Raw genomic sequence first — 21,529 nt, 5'->3', positions numbered from 1 at the left:
AATGATGTTTCCTGACATTGAAACCATTTTTTCCACCATACTTGACGTAAGCTTTATATGCACCTTCATGAGAATTAAACTTCATTCCAAGTTTTAGTTCAGCTGCCACACTATCTTTGTTTGGCTCACAAGTAGGTGAATGGTTCTCCACAACCTGAAACATACATATTAAACTCCAACACCGATTTTACAAGAAAAAAAGGGTTTTGCAGCTTGGATGTCTGATTAACTCATTTAACCAATCTCACTATATCTATAATTTAAAAAAAAAAAAAATCCAAATTCCAGTCCAAGGAGGTACTCAAATCTGAGTAACCATGCATTGCGCGGGTATTAAAATGGGTTATTGAATTAAATTAGCCAAGTGTTTTCCAAGTTTTCAGTGTTTTTTACATTGATAACACTTGGAACGGGAGGGAAAGGGAGAACTGTTTGGTGTTAGTCCAATTCAGTTAAATATGTTCTTGAGAAAATGTTCCAGGGAGGTCAAATGCAGTCAATTATGTTATTGGCATTCAATTGTGAAAGGGCAAAACAGGAAGAAAAAAAAACTCCTATTTTGACTTCCATTTCGTTAGTATTTACAGGCTTCACTTAGGAGTAATATTGGCTCGAGATGTGTAATGAGTTTAATTCAGTAGACTCGCAAAGTTGAGAAATGTTTTGAAATTGTGGTCAGCATCCATGGTAAGAGACCGAGTTTTTGGTTATAAAAAGCTAACACTATAAAAACACGAGCAATAACACAGAAGCCCAGAGAGAACAGTGACTAAAGTTTTTATAATACAAAGGAGTGTGTAATCAAAGAAACTTTGGGTAGTAGACTCAAACCCAGAGTTCCTCTTTGACCCTTGAAGCACCTTACCAATTTTCGCTTCCTTGCAATTTAAAACAAATGTAGTCAAAGAAACTTCAAGGTGAATCGCCTAAAAAAAGTTATGTAGAAACAGGAAGTGCACGAGTGCTCTCCTCACGGCCTGCTTAGATTTCATCCTCCTCAAAGGGATCTCGTTCAGGATAGTCACCAACCTGAAATTTGATTAAATTTGTAGAATTATTAAATCCATAAATAAGCCACGCAATATATAAAGCCACTGAGTAAAGAAACCCTTTCAATTCATTGCCAGGGTCCTTCTCTCAAGTCATTCAAAAAGCAATTGCATTTAACATAGAAGGCTTCAGATGACAACAATTTTTTTTTGTTTTGCATCAGAATGGTGTATAACAATTTGTTAAGATACAGACTGCCCTAATTACATTTAACAATCATTGCACCAGAATGCACAGGCATAAGGACTTTGGAAACAATATGTTGTGGTGAACTTTTTGTTTAATTGTATACAAGCTGGCTTTCATTAACTTCATTATCAGTGATGACTTGTACCACTTTGAAATTGAATATTTCTCTACATAAAATATGGCCAGTCAGTCAATAAATTGTCACCGCTCTTGTGCTCAGATTGGATAGAGTGAACCAATACAAGCTAACAGCGGACAACCAATACAACCTATAGTTGGTAAACAATATCTTCTTTTGTGTGTATAAATCATCAAAATTTTATTGAGAAACACCCACACCTTCTACTTGTCAAACATGAGAGAGGCCCTATAATGAATTTACCTTAATCAAAGACATATTTCATTTTTTATTCTTTTGCAACAGTTTCCTCTTCTACAGAAATTATGAGTCTCTTAAAACAAAATTGCATTATACATATCACTTAGTTTTCCAATGTCAACATGCACTGGAAGATCTCGTTATCAATAATATATCATTGCAACTTTGAATAACGGTGCATAGCAAGATGGATGCTAGGTTAATTCCAGCCTATCCAGGGCTCAAAGGTGAGCCCCAAATTATTGTTTATTCATGAAGTGCTTGAAAATGCCACAGATGGTGGCAACTAACAGGTCATATTAAATTTTTAAATGAACACATTCCTATTCCTTGTCAAACATCCATCGGAACCAAAGTGCCAAACTATATTATGCCTTTTCAAGGAAAATCAAGAAAAAAAAAATCATTTAAAGCATTTCCAGAATATAAATGCATACAAACCTTTACTTTGTCTGGACGAACCACTGCACCATGAAGTGGGGGGCAATTGAAAAAACGTGTTCCTTTCACCCTATGATATGAAGCGGAATCTTAACCAAATAATATGAAGAAAACAGCAATAAAAATTTAAAATAGGCAATTCAAAATGTCTACTCATGGTATAGGAAAATCACAGCATAGAATAATTTTGGTTCTATAGGACTTAGTAACATACCAAAGATCTCCAACACAGTATCTGACACCAATTTCAAGAAATATAAGGTTGTATGTGCAGTATTTCAGAGTGAAGAATATTCAAGATTGATCAACCTAGGAACTAACTGATTGGCTACATATGCATATGGGGGGGGGCAAGATTCAGAGAGCCCTAAATTCCCCAAGATGTTTAAAAAATTAATAATAAGGAACTTTTCCACTATCTTGACAAAAAATAACAATCAATTTCTTTTTTTAGTAGTACACTGTCATATAATATTGCACTGAATGAAGCAAAGATGATTTACCGAACCCGATAAAAGAAAGAAAGAAAAAAAATCTTGATGTAACAAACACATGTACATTGCGAGCAAAAAGGAAAAACAAAAATAATATAGTAGAAACAAAAAAATCAAAGTAATTTTATCATCCTGCTCAAAGGTTTCATTAAAGGTCTCTATCTATTTCTAAAGCAATTTTATCATCCTACTTTCTCCAGGTAAACTGAGAGTTATATATTATTTCATAAGGGAATTTTATCCTTCAACAAGATATACTTACGGGAATAGAAAAACTGCGACTTGCCCTCAAAATATAGCAGATGCTAATATACCGTTGCACATTCTAGCTTATAGCTATTATTTTCTAGGTTATTATGCTGAAGCCAAAGAAAAGCACTTGTATCTGACATCTTCTGTTTTAATATTTTCCAACAGTTAATACATTAACCACAGAAAATTTCCAGCTAAATCATTCTTTTTTAAGTCATGTCATTTTTCGAAATGTATTTTGAGCATGTCATGTACATCAATCCATACAGTTTATTTGAACAAGCTTGTATTAAGTACAACCTTCAACTTGTACAAATAAAAATAAAATAAAATCCTTTACATGCACTTTTTGTCCTATCAGTCTATCACTAGATGCACTCATGATAATAAACAATATAAACTTTGATATGATTTTTTATTTTAAGTAAATGAGAAACATGTTGGAAAAACAAAACCAACAAATAGACAATGTATATTATCGGCAAACAAGAAATTAAAAATCATCTTACGAACCAGGAGCTCACTTACATGCCATCATGCTTTCCCAATGGTTCATCATATTGAACTCCAACCCAGAAACCAGGAGCCAGAGATTCAGCCCAGCCAACAAATTTAACAAGGCCTCTTTTAGCCCCTGGTTCAACTTCACATCTATCTCCTACCTTCAGCATATAAAATTAAGAGAACTTAGGCAATCATGATTAATGTTTCACAATAAACAATACAAGACAAAGTGCAAGCTTACACATATTTAACATGAGAAAGATTAGGGAAAATAAAGAATGCTCTCAACTCCTACACAAAATACAAGGAAATAATGAGAAAAGATATAAAATATTTGATGTATTCATATAAAACTACACTTCAAGATTCACCTAGAATGCTGAAAAAAATGCCAACTATATATGGAAAATGATCCCACTAGACCATAATTCTTGAAAACAAGAAGGTTTGAAGAACAATCATCACTCAATGACACAACACCCTACATTAGTTCATGGAAATTTAAATCCTTCAAATCTTAAACAAGTTACCAAGAACTGCTACCATGTAAACAAAAATAAAAAATAAAAAATAAAAGAAAACAGACCTTGATATTCACACAGAGGTCTTCCATGTAATTGTCTGGTATCTACAAACAAAATTTCAGTCAATAAACTAATAAACATATCCAGTCACTTCCACATTTATATCAAGCTGACTAAAAGCAAAACGTTTTTCAATTCTATTCATGATTAACATATACCATTTCATGGCCAGAAAAAAAAAACATATACCAGTAGAAGCAATGGCTTGTAATTCCATTTCACAGTCAATATGCATCTTAAAGGAACAGCAAAGGAGATGCTTACTTTATTCTCAAAAGCTGATGGATTCTGAGATGCCAATCTGTCCTTAAATTTCCTAAAAGTGCCTGAAACACACCATGAACATGAAATTATAAAATAATATATAAAGAACAATAATAACTATGCCCATGACAGTCTTGAATCATGAAAATATACACTTTCATAGGAATTTTGTTTTCTCCTAATATGACCATACTTTGTGGAGGTAAGTATAAAGATTCGAATAAAACTATTTGGACCATTTTAATTGATCAAGTTGGGTACCATCTCGGTGGGTCCTACCTCTATTAGAGAGATGATGGTACACAACATGGTCAGTTAAGATGATTCAAATAACATTACTAATAAGATACATATTGACTCTGAAACTAAAAGACAAGCAAATCCTATTCGAGAAAAACTTATATGATGCAGTCTTATATGTTATCCCTCGTTATCATACGACGAGAGAGATAGACACATTGGTCCTAAGGGACCGTCCCATGGAAGTTTTTCTCAATATTATTCACATAACAAAATAACATAAAATAAATTTAGTTCCAAATTTGAGAAGCTTTTACCATCGCGTTTCCCATAAGCTTCTTGGGAAATTGTGTACTTCTCCACCAACGATGTGTCCTCTAGCCACCCACCAGAGGTCACCGACGAAGGGTCCAGATCTATGACATGTATCCGGTAGCTTTCAAACACCCATAAACAAAAAATCACAAAAATTTAAACCAAATCAAAATCACAAACAACAAGAGAGACAGAGAGATGGAGAGAGAGCAAATAGAGTAACTGACCCGTCAAAAGGGGAATAAAAACCGAGGGGCCTGGAATTGTCGTTCAAATCGGAGATTTTGGTGTTGGTGTCATCGTAGAGCTGGAGCGACATGGCGTCTACAGAAGTGCCACATTTGCGCCAGAGCTTCTCTTTGACAGACTCCACAGTGGTCTTGAGGGAGAAGCGGATGTCGGCGGAGAAGGTCTTGAGATTGGAATGGGTTACGCGCAGGAGTACAGATTCATCCCCTTCAATCTTCTGCAACCCAGACGCCATTTTTTTCTTTTTCTCACTGTAAAGTGTAAACTCTAGTAGCTGCGAGCAGAGCAACTCTGGGACTTGGACCTGGATCCTCTACCAGTTTGGTTGGTACCAGACTTCTACCAGGCTTTTAATCTCAGCCTTCAAATATTCTTCAATGGCTAAGATCTTGCCACATGTACAAACCTTGCATTTTCCCTCAAAAACTTAAAAAAAAAAAAAAAAAACAATAAATTTATCAGCCTACTACCCACCAAACCTCGAGAAATTATAGTACGTGATTGTAATATCATATCGCATAATGACGTGGTGTTATCAATTCATTCAAATTATAACATGTATATCATAATTAATTTCTAAAATTCTAAAATCTAGGAAAAACTCTAAAATCTAGAAAAAAAAAAAAAAAAAACCCTTAAAATCGTTTACGTGTTATGATTGTAGTAGATTGGTAACACCACGTCATTATGTCACGTAGTTTTACAGTCACATATAATAATTCTCACGTCATCTCTCTTTTCTTCCCTCCCTCCCAACCCCACCTCCCTTTTTTTTTCTCTCTATTTTCTTCTCTGCCTCTTTACACGCTTGTCCTTAAAAGACCTATATCGTACATACCCCTTCCAAAGTAACAATAAGACCCACGCCCACCAAAGTTGCAATCAGACTCACCTCAATTCCAAAGCCTCGCTCATGGATTGGGCTTTAGATTTGATCCATAACATTGATTTATATGTGCGAGAGGGGCGTGCCACCAAGTAATGGATCGTACTTGGAATAATTGCAAAAATAATTAAAATAGGATGAAATAAAATAAAAATAAAAATAAAAGGGGATTAAACGACTGCGGTTGATTCTTTTCTATGCCTGAGCATTCTAGGACTTAAAAAGCTAAAAGTTTTTGTCTAAGTCAATATGTGTTCATATCTTTCTTAGTAGATGATTAAATAAAACGAGTAAATGGGCTAAAGATTATAGATATTAACTTATCTCAAGATCCAGATCTGGTAACAACACTAATTGGAATCACAAGTCACATATAAGGATTGCAAAATTCAAAAGAATGAAAGAAAATAAACTAACAATAAATAATCAATGATTGAGAAAGTAAATGCTTCATTGATTAATTCTTAATGAGAAAATACATTAAATGTCAAAAATAAATTTAAGGAGAAGAGTATTAAATAAAGCTATTAAATGTGTAAGAACAAGCGAAGTTGTAATAAAAGAAATAAGATCAAAGCGTTAACAACAATAGAAAGCAGATAAAGTGGATGATTTAAATCATCTTGCAAATAATTTTTAGAGAAAATACTGGGTTTTTGTGTGAGTTGTTGGAGAGAGGCATCACTTTTGTCGTAGTTTGGTATTTATACTTGGATCAAAACTCTGAAACCCTAGGCAGCCTTCCTTTAGATATTGCCACATGTATTGTCTTGAACAACCTAGGATTTTAATGCTTATCCCTTGTGATAGCTGCTACCCAGCTTTTGACAACTTTAAGGGGACACGTGGCTTTGCATTATTGGCCCATTTTCATAACTTTCTCGGCTTGGTGTAGCCGAGAAGGTGTTCTTTCGCCAATGCATTTCTTATTCGCCAAAGGCATCCCACATGGGACTTGGCTTTGGGCTAATATTTCTTTTGGGCTCAATTTAAACCCTTTGAAATTCATGGTACAAATAGCCATATAGCCCATATCTCAAAGAAAGAGAGAACCCTAATAAGAAAGTGATGAGGGCCGGACAGTGTGGAATCAAGGTTAGCTCTCTGTCAATCTAGAGAGAAAGTGTAGAGAGAGAATGGAAGATAGGGAAAGAAAAGGGAGGGGAAGGAGGTGGCGTGAGGTGTGGTGCGCTGATAGATTTTTATAAAAATTTTTATAAATATTATTTGAGGGAAAATGCAAGGTTTGTAGATGTGGCAAGATTTATTTTTAGCCATAGAAGAATATTTGAAGGCTGAAATTAAAGCCTGGTACAAATCTTGCTTAATTTTCTAGAAATAAATTGGGATTTCTCAAATTTTCTAGGAAACACTTAGAGGAAAAAATTGGTATTTTAACCCCATAGTAAATTAGTACTAGTCAAGATGAGTTCGTAAGAATTTTTTGTATATTTTTATGAGTCTGGAGGTATTTTTCATTAATTTGCAAAGTTTATAAAAATATGAAAATAGAAAAAATCTGAAAATAAAATAAAATATGTGATACATGGCACACATCCAGCGCGCCACGACAACATTAGCGGTCACGTCAGCATTTTTTACGGGGTTGTCACTTTATTCTTTTGAAGAAAATCCTTCTTGATCTTGAGAACTTAGGATCTTTAATTGGTCTGGGAAGTCCTGTGGCCATTGGAATGATGTGATAGCATTTCAAATTTTGAGGCACCAATAGTATTTTAAATTTTCTAGATCTAGATTCTAAATTAATGTGATTATCTGCTTATATTTGGGTCTATATTGCACCTCCTTTATTTACAAAGAAAAACTAGTGTGTTATGTGACAAATCATTTAGTAATTAAAGTACGAGATAATAACTTATGCCCCTAGTACTATTGCTAGCAGCTATGTTGCTAAGATTGCTTGTAAGAAGGTTTGCCTTGGCATCAAACGTTTGCATACATGGAACAAGGCCCTCATGTTGAGGCATCTCTAGAACCTTGTTATTGATAACCTCACTTTGCTATCCCATCTATTATCAACTGCTTTTGCTTACTTTTCTATTGGTGTTATCTGCGCCTTATTCCTTTGCCTTCATAGTACTGTTGCTTATTTTTCTGTAGTATAGAAGTTTATGTTTGAAGTAATAGTTTCATACTTGCGGCAATGCCATATTACAAAGTATATATACATGAGCAACCCTAACAGCATTAGGAGGCCATAAGCCCAATACGAGTAAAAAGGGGCTAAAACTAAGGCTAACTGCGTGCTAATTACACAACACATATCTCTCTGTACAAATGTATTAATATCTAAATCAATTAGCACTTATCTTCTTGATCTTTGCTTTTAATACTCCCCTTCAAGTTGGAGTGGATATTAATCACACTCAACTTGCTAAGCAAAGTTCCAAATTGTGCTGTGCTCAAAGGCTTCGTGAAGAGATCTGCTACTTGCTGTTTGGTGCCGATGTGGAATGTCCTGATTACACCTCTTTGCAATTTTTCTCTAACCACATGGCAATCAATCTCAATATGCTTCGTTCTTTCGTGAAACACTGGGTTTGTAGCAATGTGTATTGCCGCTTGGTTATCACAAAACAATCTTGCTGGACTCTTCTGATCTGCTCCCAAGTCATTGAGTAGGCTGCGTAACCACATCACCTCGCAACACACTACTGCCATGGAGCGATACTCGGCTTCAGCACTGCTTCGTGATACAGTGCTTTGTTTCTTCGTCCTCCAAGAAATAGGTGCATTACCAAGCATAACACAGTATCCTGTAAGTGATCTGCGTGTATCTTTACATCTTGCCCAATCTGCATCACAATAGGCTGTGAGTTCTGCCTTTCCTGTTGCTGGTAGGAATATCCCTTGGCCTGGAGTCTGCTTTATGTACCGAAGCACTTGGTGTGCTGCATCAAGATGTGGTCGTCGTGGCTTGTCCATGAATTGACTGAGGATATGAACTGCATATACCAAGTCCGGTCTCGTAATAGTTAAGTATATTAAACGACCTACTAACCTTCGATACTGCGAAGGCTCAGGCAACAACTCTCCATCAGCTCTAGTCAAGGACAAATTCTGATCAACTGGGTAAGAAGATGGTTTGGCTGCAAGAAAGCCACTGTCTTCGAGTACTTCCAGTGCGTATTTGCGTTGGCAGAGTGCTATGCCGTGCTTTGAGCGTGCAACTTCAATTCCGAGAAAATACTTGAGCTGCCCCAAGTCTTTCAATTTGAATCTGTTGGATAGAAAAACTTTGGTAGCATTTATATCCTCCAAGTCATTTCCGGCTAGAATTACGTCATCAACATATACAAGCAGCACCGTAAATTTTCCAGATTGTGCTCGGACGAATAATGAGTAGTCTGCCCATGATTGTCTAAAACCTGCAGCTTTCAACGCTGTGGAAAGCTTAATGAACCATTGTCTACTTGCTTGCTTTAGACCATAGAGACTTTTATGTAGTTTACAAACTCTATTCTCCCCTTTTCGTCCGAAGCCAGGTGGAAGTTTCATGTAAACCTCCTCGGAAAGATCACCATGCAAGAACGCGTTATTGACATCCAGTTGATGTAGATGCCAACCTCGGATTGCAGCAAGACTCAAGAGGACACGGACGGTGGTGAGTTTTGCAACAGGTGCAAAAGTCTCGTTGTAATCGATCCCTTCAACTTGACTATACCCCTTCGCGACAAGTCGTGCCTTGTAACGCTCAACCGTTCCATCTGGATTAAGTTTAATCTTGTACACCCATTTGCAGCCTATAGGACATTTGTGTGCAGGCAAAGGAACTAAGCTCCATGTGTGATTGCTTTGGAGAGCTTTGATCTCTTGTTGCATGGCAATGCGCCATTCAGGTATTTGGACTGCCTGCGCAAAAGAACTCGGTTCTTTGTGGAGGGTAAGTTGAGCTGTAAAGGCTCGATGATGAGGTGATAAACGATCATAACACAAAACATTTGCTAAGGAATGAGAGGTACCTGTGTCCGGTGAAGATGACGAAGTGGACCGAGAGGGAAGAGTTGCCTCCACGTGAAAGTCTTGCAAGAATGTTGGAGTCTTAGTAGGTCGGGAGGAACGTCTTGGCTGCTCAGGAGGCATGATGTCAAGCGCTGGAGGATCAGGCAGAATGGATGAGGATGAGGATAGAGGATTTGGTGAGATGTCACGATCAGCTGCTGGTGAAAGAGTTTGAGTTGGATGAGAATCAGGAAGCTGGGCAGTTGTTTCGAGAGGAATATCAATGGGAGAGGAATCTTCATAGAAATCAAGATTTGAACGAGAAGAAATCAGAAAGGGTGATGTTTCATGTGAAGTAGGTAACAATGAATTTTTATCCCGAAAAGGAAAAGATTTTTCATGAAATAATACATCCCGAGACACAAAAATTTCCTCTTTCTCTATGTCATATACCCGATACCCTTTTTGACCGTGTGGATACCCGACAAAGACACATCGCTTTGCTCGAGGATCAAACTTTGTGGGTTTAAGAGGATGGGTGGAAGCAAAACATAAACACCCAAAAACTTTGAGGTGTGTATATACAGGTACCCTGTTGAATAGTCGTTCAAAAGGACTCTTTCCGTTCAAGAGTGGCGTTGGAGTGCGATTGATGAGATAGGCAGCTGTAAGAATGGCATCTCCCCAGAAGGACTTCGGCAGATGTGCCTGGAAGAGGAGTGCTCTAGCTACATTAAGCAGATGACGATGTTTACGTTCAACAACACCATTTTGTTGGGGTGTGTTGACGCAACTCGTTTGATGAATAATCCCTTTTGAAGAATAAAAATTAGGAATTTTGAACTCAGGACCATTATCACTCCGAACTATTTTTACATGTGTGTCATACTGGGTTTCGATGAGCTTAATGAAATCAGTAAGTAATTGTCTAGCTTCTGATTTGTGAGTCATTAAATAAACCCAAGTACTGCGAGTAAAATCATCAACTATAGTAAGGAAATATTGTGCCCCAGAAAGTGATGGTTCATGATAACCACCCCATATGTCTATATGAATTAATTCAAAAGGAAATTGACTCGAAATGTTGCTTAAAGAAAAAGAAGATCTGGTATGTTTGGCCAGAGGACAAATGACACATGTGTCTGTGTCACAAGACTTATTGGAAACAAAAGGAAATAATTGTAATACTCTACTGGACGGATGGCCCAGCCTTTGATGCCAAAGACTCCCAGACGTACTGATCACCGAATTGCATGTCACTTGCTTTGCTTGGTCAAGGCAGTATAATCCTTCCCTCTCATGGCCCATCCCAATCATCTTCCCCGATCGTAGGTCCTGTATGAAACAAGCATTCTTGAGAAAGATGGATATACAAAGGGAGTCATGTGTTAACTTGCTAATGGATATGAGGTTCAAGTAGAACATAGGAACACATAACACATTGCGAAGGATAAGCTGAGGGTTAAAGATCATCTGTCCAACATGAGTTACCTTTGCCGTGGTTCCATCTGGTAGTTTAACATACCGATTTGAGACAGGTTTCATGGCAGTAAGGAGTTGTGGGTTACAAGCAATATGATTACTTGCCCCACTATCGAATATCCAGGTACTAGTTGTATTTTGTGAACTAAAATACATGGCTTTACCTGAGAGTTCCTGATGAGACGAAGTGTTACCAATGTGGTTGGTGGAGGCAGCGGCATTCTTACTCAACATCTCAATTAGTTGATGGCAGATTTCTTTAGAAAAAGGAAAGCTAAGAGCCCCGGTTGTTCTTTCAAGTCCCGAGATCACATTATTGCTTCGAGACACATCAGCTGCCTTGCGCCTGCGACAATGTTCGTAGTCATGCCCTTTCCAATTGCAATAAGAACATTTGAGATGTGCTCGACAATTTTGAGCTGTGTGATATTTCTTATTGCATTTGGTACATCTTTTTCCATCCTCAGCGCTGGTTTCTCCCTCCGCACTGTTTTTCACGGCAAACACAGCCCCTTCTGGCTGCACTACGGATTTATTGCCGAGAGTAGCTGCCGCCTGCTTCTCATGGCGCAAAGCCATGGCATAAGCTTTATTTACTGCCGGTAAGGGATCAATGGCCACTATGTTACTACGAAGAGTGTCGTACCCTTCATTCAGTCCCATGAGGAACTTCATGGTCTTTTGATTCTTGATGTACTCCACCATCTTAACTCCTCCTTCACACGTGCAGGACTCCATCTCACATAAAACATCTCTTTCATCCCACAAGCTTTTCAGCTTTGTGAAATATGTGGTGACAGAATTAGAACCCTGTAGACAAGCGTGGATTCCGTTTTCAACATTGAAGAGTTGAACTGTATTGGTTTGACCAAACCTTTCCTGAAGATCTGTCCAAACATCACGGGATGTCTTGCAATTCTTGACACTACCAGAAATAGGTTTTGACATGGAGGCTATGAGCCATGTCTTGACAAGTGTGTCACACCGCTCCCATTGTTGCTGCTCCTCAAGGTTAACAAGGGATTTGGTTTGAGTTCCAAGAACAAAACCAAGTTTGTTCTTGATTTTGAGTGCCATGCTCATTGATTGAGTCCACTCAGAAAAATTATCCTCCATCAAGGGCTGTGTAACAAGAACAGCTCCAGGTTGATCTGAATGATGCAAGTAAAGAGCATGATTGGAGTTCTCCCATGGTTCGTGTACTCTCGAAGAGGATTCTGTCTTGGGTTTCGCCTCTGTATCGCTACCTCCTGCCATGAGATTTGCTCGGGGTTTTAGATTTCAGGTCTAGGATCGAAATTGTGCTCTGATACCATATAGAAGTTTATGTTTGAAGTAATAGTTTCATACTTGCGGCAATGCCATATTACAAAGTATATATACATGAGCAACCCTAACAGCATTAGGAGGCCATAAGCCCAATACGAGTAAAAAGGGGCTAAAACTAAGGCTAACTGCATGCTAATTACACAACACATATCTCTCTGTACAAATGTATTAATATCTAAATCAATTAGCACTTATCTTCTTGATCTTTGCTTTTAATATGTAGTATGTTTGTTCCTTCTGGGGGTGCTTTGGTGGTTCTCTTGGTCTGTTGGTAGATTGCCGGTCTTATCTGGCCTCTCTCTCTTTTGGACCTACTGTTCTTGCCGCTGCTGCTGCTTGTTTTGGTCTCTTTGTTTTTGTTGCCTTCTTTCTTGTTTTTAGCTTCCTCATCCTCGGCCTATTCCTTTATTTTAGCCTTCGTCTTGTGTGGGTGTTGCCCTGGTTCCATTTCTTAGGTTCTATTTTTAATTTAACGAAAAAATAGCCCAAGAATTTTAGTTCAAGTGGCATAGGAAAGATGAGATGGAAGGGTAGATCCTAAATTCAATTCCTTTGCAAGGAAAAAAAAAAATAACAAATTCATACATGTACAAATGTACAATATGAACTAGGCTTATTTGGAAATACATTTCAAATTTTCTAGGCCATTGAACTACAATTTGTGTAGGAAGGTAATTATAAATTAAGTGACCTAGGCTTCAAGATTTAGAGCATGGTTTTTGTTTTGTTTTTTTACCGCTTTCGGTTACCTGTCGGAGACTCGAATCAAATTTTGACAAGGCCATCTGATGTTAATGGTGATGATCACATCTCCTTGTCCTCTCATTATTTTTTTTCATTTACCCATTTACATTTTGGAAGGGGAGGGCAGTTCTATGGACGTCAGAATCTTACGAGCTTGGCTACCAGTCAAGTCCAATATTTAAATTTCAATAGGTTGAAGGATTTATAGCCATAGGAACAAATAAATATTGATACATGAACAAACATAACCAAAGCTAAAACCAAGTGTCCAAAATATGATGTAAATAACCGCAAACAATTCAATTAACCAACGAATCAACATGCATGACTAGTGGTCCAAAACAACAATCCGTAGTAAACAATTTCATCATTCCAGAATTGGTGGGGAAACGAAATAAATAAAACGTAACCAATTCTACCAAGAGAATTAATTTATAGCATCAGTCGGTACTTTAAGAACATGTACATCCAGTAATTTACAAACTTGAAAATTTGAATCACAAATGAAGGGGAAAAGGTTATAAGACAGTAATGTAAATTAGCCTGAGGATTGTACACGCAATTTGTTGGCAACATATAGCAGATGACTGATGTTCGATGGAGGATAGTTCTGCAGTAGTTTGAGATTTGAGGTAAAATCGCCTGCTAGCAGGCGCCGACGAATAAGAATCAACATTGCACAGCATACTCGAAGAAGGGTTTCCTGCAATCGTTAGTTAGCTTTGTTGTTGGTCAATAAATAAACAATATCCTATAAACTAAACTAAAAACTAAAACTAAAACCAAAATAGAAACAGAGACAAAGCCGAAAGCAAACCCAAATTCATGGAGCACCAACACTTATTTTTTAATAATGAGAAAAACTTACATGTAATGGGTGTATACACCATCACTACTCTTACAATAACTGGTCACATGACTTGTAGTATGTGAGGAGATATTGTGAGAGTGTGGGTGTATACACTCGTTACATGGAAGTCTTTCTCTTCTCACTCGCTCTTGCTCACATGCGCACACATTTATTTTAATGTCTCTTGTACAAGCAATAGAACAAATGAAAGCAACCGGATCATAAAGTTAGAAAGACTGAGATTACCTGAGGACCTTCCGGATCACTTAAAAGTGTGTCCCAAATGTGAAGGCTGTCTGCAAAATTGAATTCCTGGGTCAAGAGGAGAGTGATCCACCTAAATGCATAAAATTGGGGGTTGACCTGTCATTTGAATTAGAACCCAGTCAGGCATTTCTAAGAAATATTTTAGTGGCCTAAATACGACATTTGTAGCAACTTAAAAAGATATATTCTACAAATACGTGGAAAATCATGAATGCTAAGCAAAAGAGCACCATATCTAGAGATGTAAATGGTGCCGCCATTTAAATTAGGTCAATTGCGCTTTGTGCTGGCTCAGCAGCTCTGAACTGGTATTAGTGCTTGATTGTGCAGAGGTTAGACCCAGCACAAGCACGCGTTACAAGCATGTTCATGCATGGGCCCATGTGAGTTTAATTTACTGTAAACTTAATGTTTAGTTACTAAGGTAGTAAGTACAGTTGGTAATAATTAGGTTGTTTTGTTTGAGGAATTGAAGAACAAGACAAAAATATGACAAAAAACCTCCTTTTTTTTTTTTTTATAGGAAACTGAAAGCTTATATTGATGATAAATGGGATGTAAAATCAGTGAGCAGCCCACAAAATATACAACCCTCTACTACAAGAAAGATAATACAAACATAATAACCAACAAAACACACTCAAATTTAAAAGCTGGAACATATGTTGATTATGTTGAAAGCGCACAAGGCTTTGATGACTTATATTGGGTTAAGGGAGCCAGATTAGAGTGGGTTAAACTTGAGACCCATCAGATCATTTGGTTATTGCAAAAGCCAAACTTGATGAGGTTGGTTAGGTCAGAACAACACCTTTAAGCTGATCAACCCCACCTGTGACTACTCTAGTTCTATCATAATATGATGATGAAAAATATTTTGAATGGATCCATAAAATGGTTAAACTCACTCATGTGAACAGTTAAGCTCAAAATTGAACAGTCACTTTGCCTGCAATTCACTAATTGGACTCCAATCCAGCCCCCTTGTAAACAGTTAAGCTCAAAATTGGAAAGAAAAACTAAAACTGACAAATAATCTGACGTTAAGGTTTTCCGCAAATTGAACAAGATCATTGTAAAACTCATGCACAATGTTTCCCTTATCTAACCATGAAATCATTAAACTAGAAGACAACCCCAGTGTGCCACACTCAACCATAGCTTTAATGACTCAACCATGAGCTACCCGTTTGATAAGAGAAAAACATATACTCATCTTTGGAGAAAAAAAAAAGAAGAAGGAAACAAGTTAAAAAGTATCTTACTTTAGTTGTGATTTCAAGATGACGCCATAGCTCTTCATCATGTTCCTTCAAAAGTTGTGACAATTTTGTTATTGTGGAACGGATTCCCACAACACTATTATCGAGTTGCTGACAGAAATGATCACGGAATCCACTCAATAATTCAACAAAACAAAAGAATGTGTCTGCTTCTGCAAAGGCCTGCATAACTTGACATTGGGAAACAATGAGCAAAATTAACCAAGGACGATAAATAGAAAGCATGATAGTGAAAATCAAAATTGATCGAGAGAGAATGCCTTCTACATTAAAATTAATAAAAGTAAAATAAAAGAAATATATGCCATTCTTACCGCATATTCTTCATTGGGATCATTTCTGAATATATAGAACAGTGGTGCCAAAATTTCATTCATCCCTTGAACATATCTTATACCGGGATTTAGCTTTGCAAATATAACCAGAATGTCCTTCAAGGCATCCTGAAATTTTTATATACATTTAATTTAAGTCAGCAAAATGGCTTGTACACAACAATATTATGGCTTGTCTGTGCTGTACTTCAAACCATATACCAAGGACAAACCTGATTAGATTTAGCAAATGGAGAGTCCCCTGAGAAAAAGTGCATGTCTGGATGAGTGCGCTTTACGTCTCGGTCAATCTGCTCTATGATCTCTGTGTCCTACATGACCCAAAGTATTTAAAAAAAAAAAAAAATTAGAAAACATTCAAAGGTGGAGTTACATATTTCATAAGAAGGTTTGGCCCCAGACACTGCCACCAACATTATATAACTGTACAACAGCACAAGGAACTAAGGAGGGTGTATTCAATTAGGATTTTAAATGACTTTGGTGGAATTAAAAAGTCTGGTGATATTCAATCAAAACTTTTAAAGAGTTTATAAAAATCTGGTAGTATTCAATCAAGACTTTTAAAAAGTCTATGGTATTCAATTAAGACTTAGAGTCTATAAAAGTGATATGGCATTCAAAAAGTCATTGACTTTATTAAATGATAGACTTTAAAAGACTTTCATGGACTTTGTAGTGTAAATTATGTTATATCAAAGTCAATAATTCTCCAGTGTCCCCCTGCAGATTTCAAAGGATTTCAAATATTAAAAAGCTATTAAAAAAGTGGTATTTATTTTTTTTATAAAGAGTGATGCTAAACCTCCTAATCTTATTTCTTCACCCACCTCTTAATTTATTTTTTTCTAATTACTATATCCTCTTATATTAATTTTCTTTTTCTCTTATATTAATTGACTCCTCATCCTGGGTTGGAACCAACAACGTTGCCACAATGCAATATAACAGCAAGATATTCAAACCAACCACTTCACAGTTTTTAAGTACTCAACAAAATCACAAGATTATACATTCATAATTTGAGAAATAATGTTACCACCACATCATATAATGTTCTCAACCTGTCAATTCAATTAGACAAATTCTAACAACTCGTTAAAACACAATATTTAACAGTCTAACAACATAAAAACGTAAAATTCAAAACACTTATAACAAATTATAGAACAAAATAATTTTGGTCCCCTACAATTTTAGTCACAACTTTTTATATTGTTTGCAATATTAGGACAATTTATAACACATGCATCTCAGTCTTGAAGTTCATCCCCATTCCACTCACTCACGGAGGACAAAAAAATAAAAAACATATTGGAAAAATCTTAAAATAAATAATAAAAAATTATATCAAAGTTATTAAAAGTCTATAAAAATCCTTCAAAATCTATGAGAAAAGTCAGAGAAACTCTAAATAGAATTCTATCAAAGTCTATGTGGAGTTTATGAAAGTCATTAAAAATCCATCAACTTTATCAAAGTCAATGACTTTTAAAAACTCTACAAAAGTCCATTAAAATCTTAATTGAATACACCCCCCTAAGAGTTACTCAAAAAGTAGACATTTGAAAATATACCACACATATGGCCAAAACAAGCTACATCTTGCCAAAGGACGTCGCAATTGTACTGTGAAAATAAAACCCCATGTGTCTTCATCATTAATGCACAATTTCAGATTGTTTGGTTGTCACATTATTCATCATAAAACTTTTTTTTTTTTTTAAGAGACATGATTCTTCATAAATCTGTGAAGCATGTTTATTGGTGTTTTGAATCTTATGAAAATTATTGACCAAAAAAAAAAAATCTGATGAAAATTTAAACAGTGCTTCACATGGATTTGTACTGCCAATGATTATGAAACTGGAAAGAAAATGTATATGCAAGAGCTGGTATATATTGGTAAGTTAACCAAAAAAAAGATATATGTGAGTATGCATGTGTCAAAGCGGAGGCCTTTCATTTGTATATATTGCAGTTGAAGTGATTTTATATATAGTTGAGTTGGCCAGGATCCAATCAGCCTACAGTTAGTGCAGTAATATGGTCTATACTACCTACAGCAATTGGTGAGTCCAACTATACAAACAATTATGGCAGCTCTGTATTGAGGCCAAGAGGCATTGTACATTGCAGTGTACGCAATGGGAAAACTATGCGTGACTTCTGCTATTTGACTGCCTTAGATTTCGTGATGGTCACATAATTTATATAATGTGAATCCTTTTTGATTTGACATGTGAATTTGAGATGAACTGTGATTACCTACTAGGCTAGTAGCCCAAGCTTGCTTTTCAGGTTTTGTGGTCGGAGAGCATAAAAGTAAGGGAATGGCATGAGAGGAACATCTGTTGGTTTGACTGAGCTGCATGTTAAAACCTTTCTGAATCATTTGTTTTAGAAAGTTGCTATATGTATTGTTATTTGTACATAATGCAACTGGTTATTATATGCAAGAGGGGTAGGCCTAGAAAGATATACGTAACTAACTTAATTGTCTTACGCAAGTTGAGATGCTTTAGAATGTAAATAGTAAATCCTCCACAGTTATTGTGGAAAGACAGCCTTATTCATGAAATGGTGCTATGCTATGACCTTTGAGGTTGGGTTCTCATGAATAAAAAAAAAAATAAAATAAAACACTTAGCCTTATGAAAGTAAAAGGTAATTTAGGATCATTAGTTATCCTAAATACTATTACAAGTCCTAGCATGTGGACTGGTTATTTAAATCTTGGAAATGGTGTGACAAGGGGATAATATTTCTAAAGGGGCAAATCCTCATTCCTAAGAGTGAAGAGGATGTTCTATTGCATCACAACAAGGTGTTAAGTTCATCTGCCTCATGGTCTAAAAGGTGGGTCCCAAAGAAAAAAAGAAATAAAGGTATGACTTCTAAGATCAAAAGTAGTTAGGAAAGGCATGACTTCTAAGTTTTAATGATGCACTGAAAAATATGATTTCTGATAAATTTGAGTGGCAAAAAAGGAGTTACTCTTGAGGAACAAAGGAGTTCAAAAATGTTTATATAGTTTACCCCACTTATTATTTCTATAAAGGCTAAGCTGAGTTGAGTTGAGTTGAGTGGAGGAAAGAATTTATCAAAGCATCAATTGTAGCCCTTCAATAAATTGAGCAAGTAACTTGACTAGGTAATTACCTGGAAGAACTGATTCCAAATGCTGGACTTCCCAAGACTCAATGGATGCTCCCCATGAGATATTTCTGATCTTGATAGCAAACCCTTACTTTGACTTTTTGATTCATCATTGTCACAATTTGTGCCGTCATCCAACTTCCTCGTGATTTCTGACTGACTAGCCAAAGGAACATTCAGGAACCCATATTTTTACAGATTTAAAAAAATGCAAAATGTATGAATCACATAGATATATTATGTCAGCCTTTCACTTTTGACTTTATCTTAACTTTTTACTAAAATCCCATGAAGCTGGCTAAGCTATCAACCAAGAAACATGCAATATGAAACACTAACAGGAGAATTAAATATAACTATATTGCTAAATTGGATGAGAATACAAGAACATTTGCAGTAAAAACTTTTGGGTTACCCTCCATTCAAATAAAATTTAATACACCTATTGTTTCCTAGACAAAAAAGTCTGTCAACCACTCTTTGCACTATTAGCATTGCCAGCTTGTGTTTCAACCATATCAACTTACAAATTCTTCAACATCTACATGGATTTGAGCAACAATTGTGATCGACACTTGTAACTAGTTTCAAGAAAAATGTTAGTCCATTTAAGAAACGATCTGTAGTGTTTTTAAACCCTGTATTATTGTTCTAGTCTTTCAGTTTGATCTTCAAAATCCAAACATAATGTATATAAATCGAGAGAAGAATAAAGCATGACTTACAGGATTCATCAAAAGCTCGTCTTTAAAATGCTTGTACTGTGACCTCTTTTTAGCTAACTCAGACGACCAAAGCCCCCGATCCGGAGGTAGATATCCCAGTAAAAGCTGCAAGCAACAACCATATCAAGACCCTTAATATCAGACCAAGTCCCTTGATTGCAACAGGGAAAGTCGAAAGTCGAAATTCCAAATTCTTTTTTTATTGTGTCACTTTAATTATCACTCTAGATGCATAGTAAGCTAAAAATGTAATAGTTTCATTAGCCTTTGCCTGCATTTTCTCTAGAAACAAACAAAAGCTAAACAGAAATTACGAATCATCATAAGCACCTTCCAGACCGTAGAGCGTATCCCGGCACCATCCGGTATACCCTGCGACGCAATCCTCCGCAATTCGCCCAAATTTACCGTCTTCCTCGATAACTACAAACACAAAAGAACAAAAAACCCAAACCATTTAACACCTATAGATACACAAATATAAACATAGTGTAGAGAGAGAGAGAGAGAGTGACCTCGGCTAAGAGCTGAGATTGGCGAGAGACATCTTCGGGGGAGGGAGTGGAGGAGGCCTTGTCGTCGTGATCGGAGAATGAATCTGAGGATTGGGGCTCCGGAGGAGGAGGAGGCTGTTCTTTTCTGATGGCGGAGGGAGGGGCCACAGGGAGAGGTGGGTCCACCAAGGCAGGTGGGTCCACAGATGTAAAGCTGCTGCTACTGGTGGTGGTGGGATTGGAGGATTGATACCGTTGGACGCGATCGTCGTCGAGAGAAGGAGAGGGAGGCGTGGGAGAGGACCAGAGTGAGCTGTTGAGCCATTCCGGCACTCGCTTCTTCACCATTTGGTTTGATTCCAACATGCAATTCGCTAATTTATTCGATTTCTCTAGGGTTTCTGGCTTCTGGTTTCTTCTTGTTTACTCGCTACGAGTCTCATTCCGATGAAGACAGGCTCACACAGGCTGAGAGAGAGAGGTGATGTGTGCTTTGACCTCTTGACAGACCAGTAATAAGATGCCGCGATAGTGCCGCGGACTTTCATATTGACCATACGATGGGATTAACACTGCGCAGTGAGTAGTGACACTTCTTTTATTTAAAATCATTTTGGACCACTAACAATATGTATACAGACATTTATAATGAAAATAAATTTCGTGAATTTGACATTAGTGTTAACACAATCAATAATGTGGAGGAATGGTTCTCATCTTAGGAAGAATATATTGTTTGTTTTAATTAAATTTCTATATTGATCAGAGTAGTCTGGGCTATTTTACATTTTGTTCTCGTAGTTTTATTTGAAAATTAATAGAAAAAGTTAAAAATTGGGTAATTTAATTAAATAACCTATTTTAATAAAAAATAAATTACAATTTAGTACCTTAATTTTACATTTTGTTTCAACTTAGTACCTCAACTTCGAAAACTTACAAAAAAATACCTCAACTTTCATTTTATATAAAAATAGTATTTCCGTTAGTTTTTCTGTCAAATAAACCGTTATCTATTAATATAACAGGAGTATTTTTGTCTTTTTACCCA

At 36.5% G+C, this 21,529-nt stretch overlaps 3 protein-coding genes across 3 annotated transcripts; all 3 read right to left on the bottom strand.

Annotated features, from left to right (window-relative positions):
- Positions 1–661: 661 nt before the first annotated feature.
- EMB2804 (tubulin folding cofactor B) lies at positions 662–5,266 on the bottom strand. The gene is made up of 7 exons (XM_086233352.1): positions 4,940–5,266; positions 4,715–4,833; positions 4,158–4,219; positions 3,896–3,937; positions 3,334–3,467; positions 2,060–2,129; positions 662–1,029 (listed from the first exon to the last, which is right to left on the bottom strand). The coding sequence occupies exons 1-7, from the start codon at positions 5,194–5,196 to the stop codon at positions 982–984; spliced, it is 732 nt and encodes a 243-aa protein (XP_086089478.1). The 5' UTR covers positions 5,197–5,266; the 3' UTR covers positions 662–981.
- A 5,841-nt stretch (positions 5,267–11,107) lies between these two features.
- LOC147292451 (uncharacterized) lies at positions 11,108–12,549 on the bottom strand. Its single transcript, XM_086230356.1, has 2 exons — positions 11,457–12,549; positions 11,108–11,145 (listed from the first exon to the last, which is right to left on the bottom strand). The coding sequence occupies exons 1-2, from the start codon at positions 12,547–12,549 to the stop codon at positions 11,108–11,110; spliced, it is 1,131 nt and encodes a 376-aa protein (XP_086086482.1).
- Positions 12,550–13,641: 1,092 nt separating this feature from the next.
- Positions 13,642–20,955, bottom strand: LOC147292450 (uncharacterized). The gene is made up of 9 exons (XM_086231482.1): positions 20,500–20,955; positions 20,315–20,407; positions 19,985–20,089; positions 19,263–19,415; positions 16,313–16,411; positions 16,080–16,208; positions 15,748–15,927; positions 14,462–14,578; positions 13,642–14,068 (listed from the first exon to the last, which is right to left on the bottom strand). Exons 1-9 carry the CDS (start codon positions 20,842–20,844, stop codon positions 13,904–13,906), a joined length of 1,386 nt encoding a protein of 461 aa, XP_086087608.1. The 5' UTR covers positions 20,845–20,955; the 3' UTR covers positions 13,642–13,903.
- Between the last annotated feature and the right edge of the window lie 574 nt (positions 20,956–21,529).

The sequence above is a fragment of the Dryas octopetala genome, chromosome 2 (assembly GCF_963921425.1).
Source record: "Dryas octopetala chromosome 2, drDryOcto1.1, whole genome shotgun sequence".
Lineage (NCBI taxonomy): Eukaryota > Viridiplantae > Streptophyta > Magnoliopsida > Rosales > Rosaceae > Dryas > Dryas octopetala.
Note: the sequence above shows the minus strand (reverse complement) of the source record. Positions and strands in the feature narration are given on the sequence as shown.